We start from the raw sequence: 13,056 nt of genomic DNA, 5'->3' as shown, positions 1-13,056 counted from the left end.
GACTTCCAAATAACAAAGTGCAAGAACATGTACTATTATTTCTTCAGAAGGAAAAAAGGCAGAAACATTAAAAATTTTTTTTCAAAAAATAATCAAGAACACTTTCTGAACTCTTCAAAAATGCTAACAAGTTTTTTTTTTTAGAAAAGCATGACTCAGGAATAGCACATCAGATTGCATATTGATCATTCAGAGAATGCTAAAAAACCCAACACAGAAAACCAAAAACCCTGTCTGTCATGTTAGGAAATATGCCATAACATTTGGCAACTAAAGGAATACAATGCCTTTACAAACTTTTCACAGAATTATGTTTGTCTTATGACATTTATTGAATCTTTTTATTTTTATTTAAGAGGGAAAAAATACACAAAAGCAAAGAGTATTTATCTTTAAAACATAATATTGAAGAATATAAACTGAAGTATGTATGCTAATATAACCTTTTTTTTTTACTCACATAACACTATGTTTTATTACACTACAGTATGTTGGCTACATACGTGTACTAAACCCAAAGGATCATAAAACTCCCCCTAAGAAAACACTATCAATCAGCAGTATCTTTTTAAAAGAAGCAAGTCTCTCATTTCACAATTCTTGGTAAATGACTATTACTTACTTACTATGAAATTACTAACAATAAGAAAGGCATATATCCCACAGGGATTATTTCTATTACTGTTCCTTTAAATGTCTTTCAGTCACACATAAAAGCCTTCTCTAATCTCCCAGTATAAACACAAAACTTACCCAAAGAAAAATCAATGTTTGTAATGTGAGAGAAAAACACTACAACCATTCTAATTTCTTTTCACTGTAAAAATCTAACTCATCTTTAGTAAACAAAATGAGTTGCCAAAAGATAAATCTCAAGCATAATTCCCTACACATGCTTTTGAGAATGTGATTATATTAATTACCTGAAGAGTTTACAAAATTGTATCAGCTAATGCAGAATGCTTGTGTATTTGAAAGGTATTTTGTTTGAATATTTTAAATTTCTAACAACAGTGAAGACTCATGATGTTCGATCTACAACTAGCTTCGTTTCATAAAGAAAGCCATAAATTTGTGGCTACTCACCATAAACAAACGATGAACAACATACATAGGAAAAGGAACTCTATTATAACTTTTTTGTTCACTTTCTACAAACTGTTTTAGTAAGACCTAGACCCAACTAAAATATAAAACATTATTTAGCTATTTAAAATAATTTGTTTTGCAGGTCAAAAAAAGACACTGTTGCAATGAAACTCAACCTAGGTACAGCAACAGTATCATATTTGCTATCAAAACAACTATAACCTATCACATTTATAAGCAAATGCCTTTCTGTTCACAGTTAAAACTTAGCACGTTACAAAAATGTTTAGTGAACTCTAAAATGGCTCACAGTGAATCTAATTCTACCAGCAGCAGCAAGAGACCCCTGGGTTTGCTAGCAGGTTCACTAACTCTCAAGCGCATCTACTGAGGCAAGTTTTCTATGATAAAACAGGTATCCTTTTTTTTGCTGCTGCATCCTCTTTTTTGGATAAAGGCATCCTCTGTACAGCTCCAAGAAGTGAATTTCTAGACTGCTGTGTTCCTTCCACCTGAATACGTTGACTTTTAGTTGCTACAGGCTGAAAAAAATATTCAAACACATTACTGCGAAAGGCTACACTACTTATGCAAGTAGCAACTGTAAAAGTGCAGCTTCAAACATCTGAAAGATCTAACAATAACAGCTCTTGAACAAAAAATGCACCATGCATTTAATGGAAAGCAGATAGCCCTAATAATTCTCACAGAAAAGTAGGGTTTTGATGCACTGACAGACTATACATGGCTTTATGTTTTCATTTCTAATTCAGTAATGACTCTCAAACACAACTAACCTTAAATTCACTGCTATAGCAAAAAAAGACAAATATTTACATGTTTTTAATACACATAAGCTACAAACAAAAATATATTCAACAAAAAATCTCTCACTCGACTAACCAGAGCAATGGGGATGTTCTACTTGTATTTCAGATGCAGGTGCCTACTGACATTACAGCCGTGCGTACCTTTCCCAACAGGGCAACCTGTTCACTTTCATTTACTGCATTCACTTTTCATTTACAGCTTGCTTTCCAGTTTTTCCAAATTACTCTTTTTTTTTTACTTTTTTTTTTATAAAACCAAATCCAGTGAAAATATGCAAAAGTGACCGTTACTAACAGTTGACAAAGACTATTTTGGATCTTAAGTTAAAAAAAAATTACATCTAAATGCAGTCATTCCTTAAATGCACTTATTCCTTAAAAAACTCCAAAATATTAAAACAGCTCATATAAACTAGTATGACCTTTTTTTTACCCTTTAGAAAAAAAGTGTAATTTTATAGGGAGAAAAAACCCTTACAACTCCATCACAAAACCTTCATGTTAAATAATGGAACCAGGTATTTTCATTTCATGTTGGCCACTGAATCACCTCCAAGGCCATACCCAAAAGAAAAATGATCGCCATTTATTACTCAGCTTACCGCGAGTTTTACTTTAATATTATAGCAGCCTCTAGAGACCTCAGGATGTATGGAGTTTCCTCTTTTTTCTTTTAAAGCATCTGTCTGTTAAAGCTTCCCAAGTACTGAATGATCTAGACCTAAACAGAATCCTGATGCATAGACTACATTCTTGCATTGCTTCTTAAGAAAGAAAAGTAACTAAAAGGACATTAAAGAGAAAGCCCAGATCTTTTGCATTAAATCTCAGGGAATATTTGGCTTCTCTCTTTCTAAAATCCTACCTCTCCCTCAGTCCTTACAGTTATTAAACAGGAAAACCAGGAGAAAATAGTTGTTTAATATTTTACAGCAGCCAAAAGCTTTTTTCCTCCCTCCAGGTAGATGGAATACAAAAACAATTAAGCTTACCACAATTACTAAACTCTTAACTGGGCAGCACGCCAAATGTGCTGTTTATAAACTGAGGAAGGAGAACTGCAGTTATGGCTTTTTTCTCTACTTACTTCTGAACAACATGGAAGTTCATTAAAGTTGCAAGAGCCTTTATCAAATTAGATTAACAAACCGGGATTTACATCACCTTATTTCAAAATTATTGACTTTTAGACATGTAAGCCTGAAGCAAACACCCTAAGCTCTTCTGTAATCAAGACAGAAGTACAAACCACCACAGTGCAATTTATTTGACCTTTCTTCCAAGGAGAGGAATAGCTCTCTAGCACTCATTGGTTTTTTTATGGCTGACTGTGGAGGAAGTTCTAGGAACCACCTTTTAGATGACAAAGTTAGGAAAAAGAATTCCACGAACACTGTCCAATATTGGTTCCAGATACATTAATTTCAATAACTTACCCTCTACTGTTAGAGTACCCATTTTAGATTCCAGGAAATCAAACAGTGTGCTTGGTGCAGAGGGTCTGGTGTTTCCTAGCTCTTCTTCATCTTCAGGTCTTATTCGGCCTCGGCCCTTCCCTTTACCTATAAACATCAAAAGTTACTTGTGAGTGGGGAATAAATTAAAAAAAGTGTACACTTTTTTAAAATTTATATTTCATTTATAAAATGTTTGTATTTCCTATCTTTAAAAAATTCTAACAAGGACAAAACAGATACAGGTATTTTCCATGTAAAGATATTCAAATCTGTGACTTCAAATTCAAAAATTTTGACAAGAATACAATACACAGAGGTCTTTTTTAAGTATTTGCTTTCAGGTTTGCAACGTATTCTAACTTGCAGGAAAACAACATGCAGATATGCCCCTCTATAACTACATTAGTAATCCACCATACAAAAATTTCTTTGCTCATAAACACTGTTTTAAAGCATTTCTTTGCAAGTTATACCTCTAGGTGGTGGTCCCTGAATGGGTTTCTGTTTACTGCTGTTCAGAAGAAAATTTAATGCCGCCTCTAGGCTGTTACTGTTATCCATAAGTGCCTGTCTTGCTGCTTCTTTGCTGAAACCCATCTCTGTTATGTGTTTTAGAGCCTTTTCATCAACCTGAAATAAAAGGCACACACAGAACTAGTCACAAGATACAACAGAGACTCTGCAAAACCATCAGATTTTATTTTATCTTTTCATTATTTAATTGAAACACCATTTCATATTTCATTGATGATAAATATTTCAGTTTTATATAAAATCTTCTCTTAGGTCCAAACAATCAGCTAGTAGAGGGGTTTTTTTAATATTATTATTATGATTTTTAATTCATCAGTTTTCAGTTCTAATGTTATGTGGTTTCAAGCACAAATTCCCCTAGTCTACCCCTTCCTTTGCTGTACACTGGAATAGTATGACAGACTGTAAAATACTTTCTCTGAGATGAAAACTAAAAAGGAATCTCTCAAAGAAATACCAATGTAAAAACTAGCCATTTGTTCCTGTTTGAACCCTTTCAGAACTTTTACAGACAATACAAAACCCAGTTATACGCTTCTTAAAACATGGAGAAAATACAATCGCTAAAGATTCTGTAGAAGAAAGCAAAGAAATACAAACAATTTACTTGTGCAGAAATACAGGCTTTCTTATTCTAAACTGTATAAAACATAATGACAAAAAGGCAAAGCAGGAATCACAGAGCATTAATTACAGAAAATTACCTTACATCTGAACTGTGTGTTACAGTACTCAAGTGAGAACTGCCTCTTCCAGTGTGGACAGACCTACATGCACTAAACATGAAATGGGACTAGGCCCTCTATCCTTCCTCAACACATACCCAACCAAAATTATGCCAGTTATTCATCTAATGCAACAGCTGTAACCAAACACATTCTTAACTGGAGTCCCATGAACATAACATTTTGTCTACAGGTTCCAAAATAGCCATACTGTGACCCTCAAAAAAAAAGAAAAAACCCAACAGAAAAACCCACAAACAAACCAAAACCCAACCAAACAAAAAAACCACAACCAAAAAAAAACCCAAACAAAAAAACCCAAACCCAACTGAACCTAACCTCTAAGATCCACAAGCCCTTTTTTCTCCCTCTACTTAAAAGAACATTAACTTTTATTGCTAGAATGATTTAAATTACAACTGTATGAGAGCTGCATGACAAGTAACGTTTAACCCTTTCTCTCCTCTGTTTTCCACAGTCTTATGATGCAATTTCTCCACTCCTCATTTCTCCTTATGTTTTAATACGTTCACTTTTTGTCTTACTTCCAGCTACATGCTGTGCTCTGGGACAACAGATATGAGCAGATTTCCTTTTGGGGGCAGAGACACAAAATCAGTGTTTGTGGTTGCTACCTCAATACAGAGATTTCTCAATACACTAAGCCAGAAGATATAACACCTCAAATAGCTTTCATAACTATGCTTAGCTATGCAAAAATCACTGTAATGGGCACGACATGAATTCGCAGCACTTGGCTACAACTTCCACATGCTCAGCAATGTTAACTCCAATGCTTTCATGCATCCTTCTTCATTCCTAAACTCAACAATACTCTTAAATTAAGTGTCCAAAGACAAAGTAAAGGAACAGAAATTTAAAAGGTCTTCAAAGACCAATGGGGCAGGAACATGACCTCAGCATCTACAGGGAATCATCATCCCACTGGAGTTTGACTTCCAGTTGCCTAAATAATGTCTTATTTTTAATGAAAGATATGAACAGTTCCTCCTCTGGGCCATTCTCCTAGATTCTTCTGCATGACAACAAGGGTACAACACAGATAAGTACTTCCTCAGCAAATTTGCTTCACTCTTCTCCCTTTTGTAGTTAAGTAGCTGGTTTGGATGAGAAGAGAACTCCCAGCCATTACTGCTGCATCACCTCCTTTCAATGGTGGAAATTCTGTGTACACCAGCTATGTTCAAAGACTGGCAAGAAACAAAGATTCATATATACAACACCTGTACTCTCAGCTATGGATTACAAAAAAATAAATCTTCGGTAGATCACAATTTGAGACCAAGGGAAAGGCAATTTCCCAGGCACAAAGACTGTTTGAGAAAGGAGGTAGTACCTTAAGTACCTCTGGATGTCAAAAACACTCCCTTTAAGTTCATTTACATAGCACAAGTCTTGCTTCTCATATACAAAACTGGAAAGACAAAATTGTAGGACATATCCTGTAAGGACTATTAAAAGCGGAGAATGATTGCCCTCTGCAATCTATTGTCTGTCTACAAAGAAATAGGAAAAACTACTTCTTTGTTTCTTGTTTTGTAGGTAAAGATATATTGCTCCAGTTTTCTCAGAAGGTAACACCTTTAACTGTTTTTCAATATACACACAAGTCAACAAAATACACTGAAGTCAACAATCAAACCTACTTGATGTTACAAATCTAAAAAGACAAAAAACATTTGTCATGCATTCCTTTAAGATCTAAAAATCATTATTTATAATCAAAGAAGGCTTTCTATATAGGCTTAGTGGGTTCGTATTTCCTTCTTCTAAACACCACCTACATATGTTAAATGACATAATATTAAGTTTTGATAAGTTGGAAGTACTGCCATTTTACACTGCAAGGCAAGACAAGTTTCTTGTAGTTCATAGAAAAAGTAGAAAACAGAATACTTTAAACAATTGCCCAATTCAAATTTTGTGGGGTGTTTCTGGTTGGGGTTTTTGTCCGTTCGTTGGCGGCGGGGGGGAGGTGTTAAGTCTATTTAGGTCGAGACACAGTTGTCAAGAATGACAAAGTGTACCACTGGTGCTACATGGGGCAGAGGGATGACTAAATGACCTCTTGAGGTCCTTTCAGCCCATGTTTCTACAATTCTATATTGACATTTCTGAGCACAGTGCTGAAGGCAACACTGTTGGAGGCTCTCCTTGCTGTGAGATGAGGCACATACTATACAAACAAAATTTTAACAGGCAGTTACTGTTCCTAAATCTCTTTTCTTCTGATTGTTAAACCTTTGATAAAAGTAAATAAGGTGGAAAATATTCAACAATAAATAAGTGATATTTATAATCAATATTTTAATACTGGTTTACTGATTTACTACATTGTTGTGATGCCTCTTTTAGTCGGCTTTCATCACTCAAATCAGAATCATTAATTGTTATTGCATACTTGGAAGTTCCTTTCTGGAGTTGTTCCTGATAACAAATACTTCATCCATCATAAACTTTCAGATTGCTGAAGTAATCAAAACAAAAACTTCAATAACTGCTCATCTTATATTCACTTAATTCAACGCAGTGATCCCAAAGACCATGTCTCAGTAAGTATAAAGTTATGAAATATATTGGAAGGCGGTATTTTGGATTAAGGGGCACAGTTCAGATACTCCAATGGCAACCCACCTTACTCAAAATGAAACATTACTTGTGACCATGTAAGCATGATATTCCCATGTCACAACAAAAGTATTTCTACTTAGTTACTATAAATATCAGAGTAGCACTTAGTTTTCTCAATGTCAAATAAATGGTTTAAAACAGATTCTTAAAATAAATATTAAATTAATTCAGAAGAAAAGCTACATTAAAATATTATTTGATATGTTGAAATTGAAGGATGAAAGTTTTCCTGTCTAAAATGAATTAATAAATGTTAACATGCAAAACTGTTATGCTTATTTAAACAAGAAAATACAACTATATTGTAATGTCCTATACCCACATACATTACTGCTTTTCTTTTGTGAGGACTTGGGTTTAAATTTTACTGGATAAGACAACATTAATTTCCGCCCCCCCCCAATCACGTCAAAACTCATAACTATGTCGGTAAGGTACAAAAGCACCTTAAATATTCTAAGCAGACTTCAAAACAAATTGAAAAGGAAAGAACTTATTCCTCAGGGTCTTTTGGTTTTATTTTTGTTACATTTGTTTTTTGTTTTTTTTTAATGGTACACATTTAAGGTTCCATTTAAGTCTTCCACCTTACCAGTTCTCGGTAGACACCTTCATTCTTTCCCTCAGGTTTTGTTATCTTCTCTTTCTGGAACAGTTCCCTGTTTCGATTCCCTCCAGCACTCACACTGAGATTACTTCTGCTACTACCACCACCTCCTCCAAACGTCTTGGTCTTTGATAAGCACAAAAACAACATTTCAGTAAACAGAACTCATGAAAATAAGCCTTAATATTTAGCTAGTAGAAAAAGTGCAGTAAATCTGATGCAGCTGTATTTTTTATGATTATGCTTTGCATCAACAAATAAAGCACTAGTTTACACACACAGAAAAAGATTAATTTATTAGGTAGGACTTCTGGTTTTTTCTTCTATGCCCAAATGAGGCTGTTAAAAGGGTATATAATTCTAGATTTTATGACTTACCAAGCAAACTGGAAAAATAAACTAAAAAGGAAAACCAAGGAAGGACATAAAAACCTAACATGTTAGAACTAAACTTCCCAGCTATTCTTTCAGACTGAATGCACAGAATCACGGGTTTTTAAGAACTGAAAAAAGCAGATGACAATTTGAAAGCCTGTAATTATTACTTAAATCTCATTAGCTAAATTGTAAACCCCACATTTTTTAATAGATGTATCAAAATCATATCTACAATAAAACATTATGACACATTTATTAGCTTTATTAAAATAAGAACATACTCATTAGTCCAAAAGGACTCTCTTTTGGATTCAGATTTTTAAAGGTACATGAGTAGAATTATAAGGTGGCAAACATCAGAAAGCATTTGTCATTAAAGAGAGAAATACTTGGAAATACTTGAAATAACAAGAAAAGATCAATCACTGTAAGTAAAATACTGCAACACATGCATTCTAACCTCCTTGCTCTTTGCTACTTCTGCAATAGCAGCTGTTCTCTGCTTTTCAAATTCATCATTGTCCGCAACAGTTTTTACAGTATTTGTCATTTGCAGAGTCTTTCTGCGATCAAGCTCTCTGCTATCCACTTGCACGAGAGAGGCACATTTCTGAAAATGCAAAAGAAAATTTTAATTAACTCTTCTGCCTACTCTCATTTGAAAAAAATAAAGTATTATTCCATTAGAGTAGCACAACCTTAGATAAAGAATATGATCGCAAAAATGTACACCTAGGACATCTAGACGGTCTTGCTGAAAGCACCCTCCTCTGGTCCACTAGAAATGCCAAAAAAAATGGCTTTTAAATTTTAAGCTTAGTTCATGATGTAGTTAATACGATTCTTGTAAACACCTTCGTCATTTAAGAAGGGAATATGTTACGCCTACAAGATCTGACAGGAAGAATCAAAGGGTCCAAACACTAAATGAAATTTTAAGTTTGAAAGTGAGAGGAAAAATGTTAAATATAAATTGGCACAACAAAGTGACAGGATCAACAATTTTTTTTAAAAACAGGCACATTTTTTAGATTCAAGTCATCATGATCTAAGGTGTTATGATAGCTTTTTTCTAACTGGAACCAGGTCCCCTAGATATCATGATACAGGTTTGGTTTTGGGTTTCTTGTTTTTTTGCAGGGGGTGGGGGAGGCAGCGGAGGTGTGGTGTTTGTTGGTTGGGGGTTTTCTTGTGGTGTTTTTTTAGGGTTTGGTTTGGTTTGGTTTGGTTTGGTTTTGGGTTGGGTTTTTTTTTGTTTTTTGGGTTTTTTTTTTTTTTAACATGAACTGACAGAGAAATATACTGTACCTGCCCAAAAGGTACAAAAGGGGGAGGGCCACCTTCTGTTCCAATGTTACTCCTATTATGTTTTGCTAAACTCTGTAAAAGAAAATTGTTGATTAATAAATTGCAAATAAAAACCAGATTATAAACGTCTATTTCAGAAAGTACATGAAACTTGCAAGATGAACATTTTAAGCAGAAAAATTAAAATCTATGATATACTTAAAATCCTGGGGCACTTCACTTAAGCAAGGAGAAAGTTGGATGAGGCACATGGAGATGAAGAAAATTAGGAAAATTTGCTGAATCATGAAGACAACACATTCAGCAAATGAACAAGACTCAGTTATATACCAAAAATCTACACTAACAGAACAAAGCAGCACACAAATATGCACGTTTCTCTGCATAGCACCCAGTGACCTTGCTGCCATTAGAGGTTGTAAAGGCATATGGTTTCAGCATGTTTAAGAAGGCATCAGACAAATTCAGCCTAGAGAAGGTAAGGCTCAGAGGGATCTTATAAATCTATAGAAATACCTGAGGGGAGACTGTAAAGAGGAGGGAGCCAGGCTTTCTTCAGTGGTGCCCAGTGACAGTGACAGGACCAGAGGCAATGGGCACAAACTGAAACACAGGAGGCTCCAGCTGAACATCAAGAAACACTGTTTCACTGTGAGGGTGACCAAGCACTGGCACAGATTGCCCAGGGAGGCTGTGGAGTCTCCATCCTTGGAGATATTCAAAAGCTGCCTGGACATGGTCCTAAGCAACCAGCTCTGGGTAGCCCTGCTTGAGAGGGGGGAGCTGGACAAGATGTCCCCCAGACGTCCATTCCAACCTCAACCACTCTGTGAAATTCATGAACCCATCTATAAGCAACTACTGAAAGAATTGGTCACAACTGTATTCCCTGATAAAGATAATACAACAATTCCAGATGCCAAGACTGTGTAAGAGTTCAGGTTGTGTGCTCTTCCTAAAAAACATCTCTTTTTGCCACTGCTGGAAACAAAATACTGTGCCACTAGAACATTTCCCCTATGGCCTTATGAAAAGTACAGTACATATGCTAAATTCATCAGCAGATCTTTGGATCATAAAGACCATAACAATAAGCATAAAATTATTAATACTTAATATTTATAGAAGCACTCTAAACTTTTAGCCACAATCAGGCAATCAGTGACCTAGGCGTGAAAACAAAGCCTTCTCAAATAATATAAATTACTAGTGGCCAACAACAGTAAAAAGATGGATTTGTAAAACATTGCATTAAAGTAGCTCTTCATAGTTGAAACACTTTTTCTCTTTCTTTGTGACAACAGCAGCAACCTGCAAGAGAATGAAATTCACTGGAATCGACATTTGGTTAGGTGTTAATTATTTCATATTACACAGAAATATTTGGTTCCAGAAGTGGAAAAAGGAAGAACAGGGCCTTAATACTGTTAAAATGATTCAAAATTGCATTTCCTATAATGCATCTAGTTTATCATCTTCATTTCTTATTGTCCCTTTTTTCCCACTGGGACAGTCATGCACGATTATACACATCATTTACTACTCCACACTGACAAAGAAAGTTTTAATTACTTTACGGCTAGATATGACATTTACCTATATATTTTATTACCCTGATGTAAAATTGATTTAATTCCATCATGTGAGAACTGTAGTATAAACATGAATATGCTTTAAGCCATTATACTATCAGAGAATGTCTTTAAGATATTAATTTGGCTAACCAATACCCAAATCAAAACTTTTGGTCCACATTTTTCAAGTTAACTGCTTTTATTCATGAACCGAAGACCATTTTCTAAATCATTTATAGTTATGAATTACTTTCAAGGGTGAAAAAAAAATTAAAGATCCTTTTCCTCATGTCTTGGAGCAAAAAACACTGACAAAGTATTCAATGTATTATTCAAAACAAAGCACTTAGAAGTGCAGAAATCATAAATTTTTTCTGCTTTAGTTCAATCAGTTCTCTTAAAGCACTGCCTCAGAATTACGAGCTAGCCAAGGGCTGATTACTGTAGCACGCTCATACCTTCCCGTATCTATTGACTGAAGCAGCACAGTACAACAGTCATTTCATGGCCAAGTCACTTTGCATCCCCAGGGTAGGCACTCTAGGTCCAATAAACCGTACACATTTTTTTTTTTTGTTTGGACCTAGAGAAGTGTAGGCAATTCTGGAATGAACTCCAACATTGAATCAAATTATAATAAAAATATTTATATGATAGCCTAAGAACTTGAGTATTTGATCATAATTAAGTCCTTATGTTCTGTAATCAGGAAGAACATGCTTAAGTTTAAGGTCACATTTTTCTTTTTCTTTCCCAACCAGAACCAAGGAAACACATACAAGAAAAAAACTGTTCCAAACTACTGCTCAAACATGTAATTTGCAAATAGCAAAAAAGCACTTAAAAATTGACTGCATATTTACTAACGTTTAGCTACATGGATTTCGAATCATAACAATTTATTGCATAAAATTGTTATCCAGAATGAAAGAACTCTGTCTAATGGTAAATAATAGCCTTGACACTTTATTCTCAGGTAGCACTGTCAGCTGAGAAGTGAGTATGACTGCTTTGGAAATTAAATTTCACTTTGCACTGAATAAATAGCAAACTGGCAACAAGAACAATAATTTATAACTTACGGTTAAATTTGCTTGTAGCACAGCAGTAGCTATCATTTACAATAAACTTTGTTATAAATACATTTAGTATGCTTCTTTTACCCTTTCTGCTGTATTTGGATTGTGACATTAAAAAAAAAATATTTCCTATGGAATCTCTTAAGAAAGAAACATTTACAATATGTGACTGAACTCCGAGATACATACTATTATTCCCTCACACTTCTTTCTAATTTGAATTTTGAAGTATACATAAAACTACTCCCTTTACCTATCAGGTAACCCCAATATTTAGCGCCTCTTTCACCAAAATAGAAGAATCATCAAGTATACGAGAGAATTTTACTTTAGATAATCTGTAATTTGACAGATTCTATGTTTTAAAAATATAAAGGCCTACCAAACAGTCACACCAATCTTCTCAGCAAAATTTGCTTCAGCCTTCACTTAACAGATCATCTGATATTTTGATGAAGAGCAATAGAAGGTACTCTTCCTTCATAAGAAGGGTACCAGCAATATCTCGCAGACACTGATCCTCACTCATTGAAACATCAGTCACCACCATAACACTGGGAACACTATGAAGCAGTAATTATTTGGAAATGTATTCTCACCTAAGGAAATCCATGACATATTATTTTTTATTTCCAAATAGTCTAGAAAAAAAGATCACACAGGAACATTCTCATTTACTCCTTACTTAGTTATTTACTGTCACTTAAACAGTGACATTTGAAAAAGAAAAGAATTTCAAGACTAGAATTACCTTACGATAAAATTGAATGCTACAAAAAATACCACATTTATTCCACATAAACTACATTTGCAGTGTGATAAC

General features: G+C 34.5%; 1 protein-coding gene across 2 annotated transcripts in view; it reads right to left on the bottom strand.

The window, feature by feature from the left end:
• The window catches only part of TDRD3 (tudor domain containing 3), a 115,910-nt gene that overhangs the window by 36,261 nt on the left and 66,593 nt on the right, over positions 1-13,056 (bottom strand). For both annotated transcript variants that reach the window (XM_059818446.1, XM_059818453.1), the window contains exons 6-10: positions 9,581-9,652; positions 8,733-8,882; positions 7,880-8,020; positions 3,850-4,006; positions 3,356-3,481 (exon numbers count right to left, since the gene is read on the bottom strand). In XM_059818446.1, coding sequence (XP_059674429.1) covers positions 3,356-3,481; positions 3,850-4,006; positions 7,880-8,020; positions 8,733-8,882; positions 9,581-9,652 — 646 coding nt within the window. The remainder of the gene's footprint in view (positions 1-3,355; positions 3,482-3,849; positions 4,007-7,879; positions 8,021-8,732; positions 8,883-9,580; positions 9,653-13,056) is intronic.

This window comes from Gavia stellata, chromosome 1, assembly GCF_030936135.1.
Source record: "Gavia stellata isolate bGavSte3 chromosome 1, bGavSte3.hap2, whole genome shotgun sequence".
Taxonomy (NCBI): Eukaryota; Metazoa; Chordata; class Aves; order Gaviiformes; family Gaviidae; genus Gavia; species Gavia stellata.
Note: the sequence above shows the minus strand (reverse complement) of the source record. Positions and strands in the feature narration are given on the sequence as shown.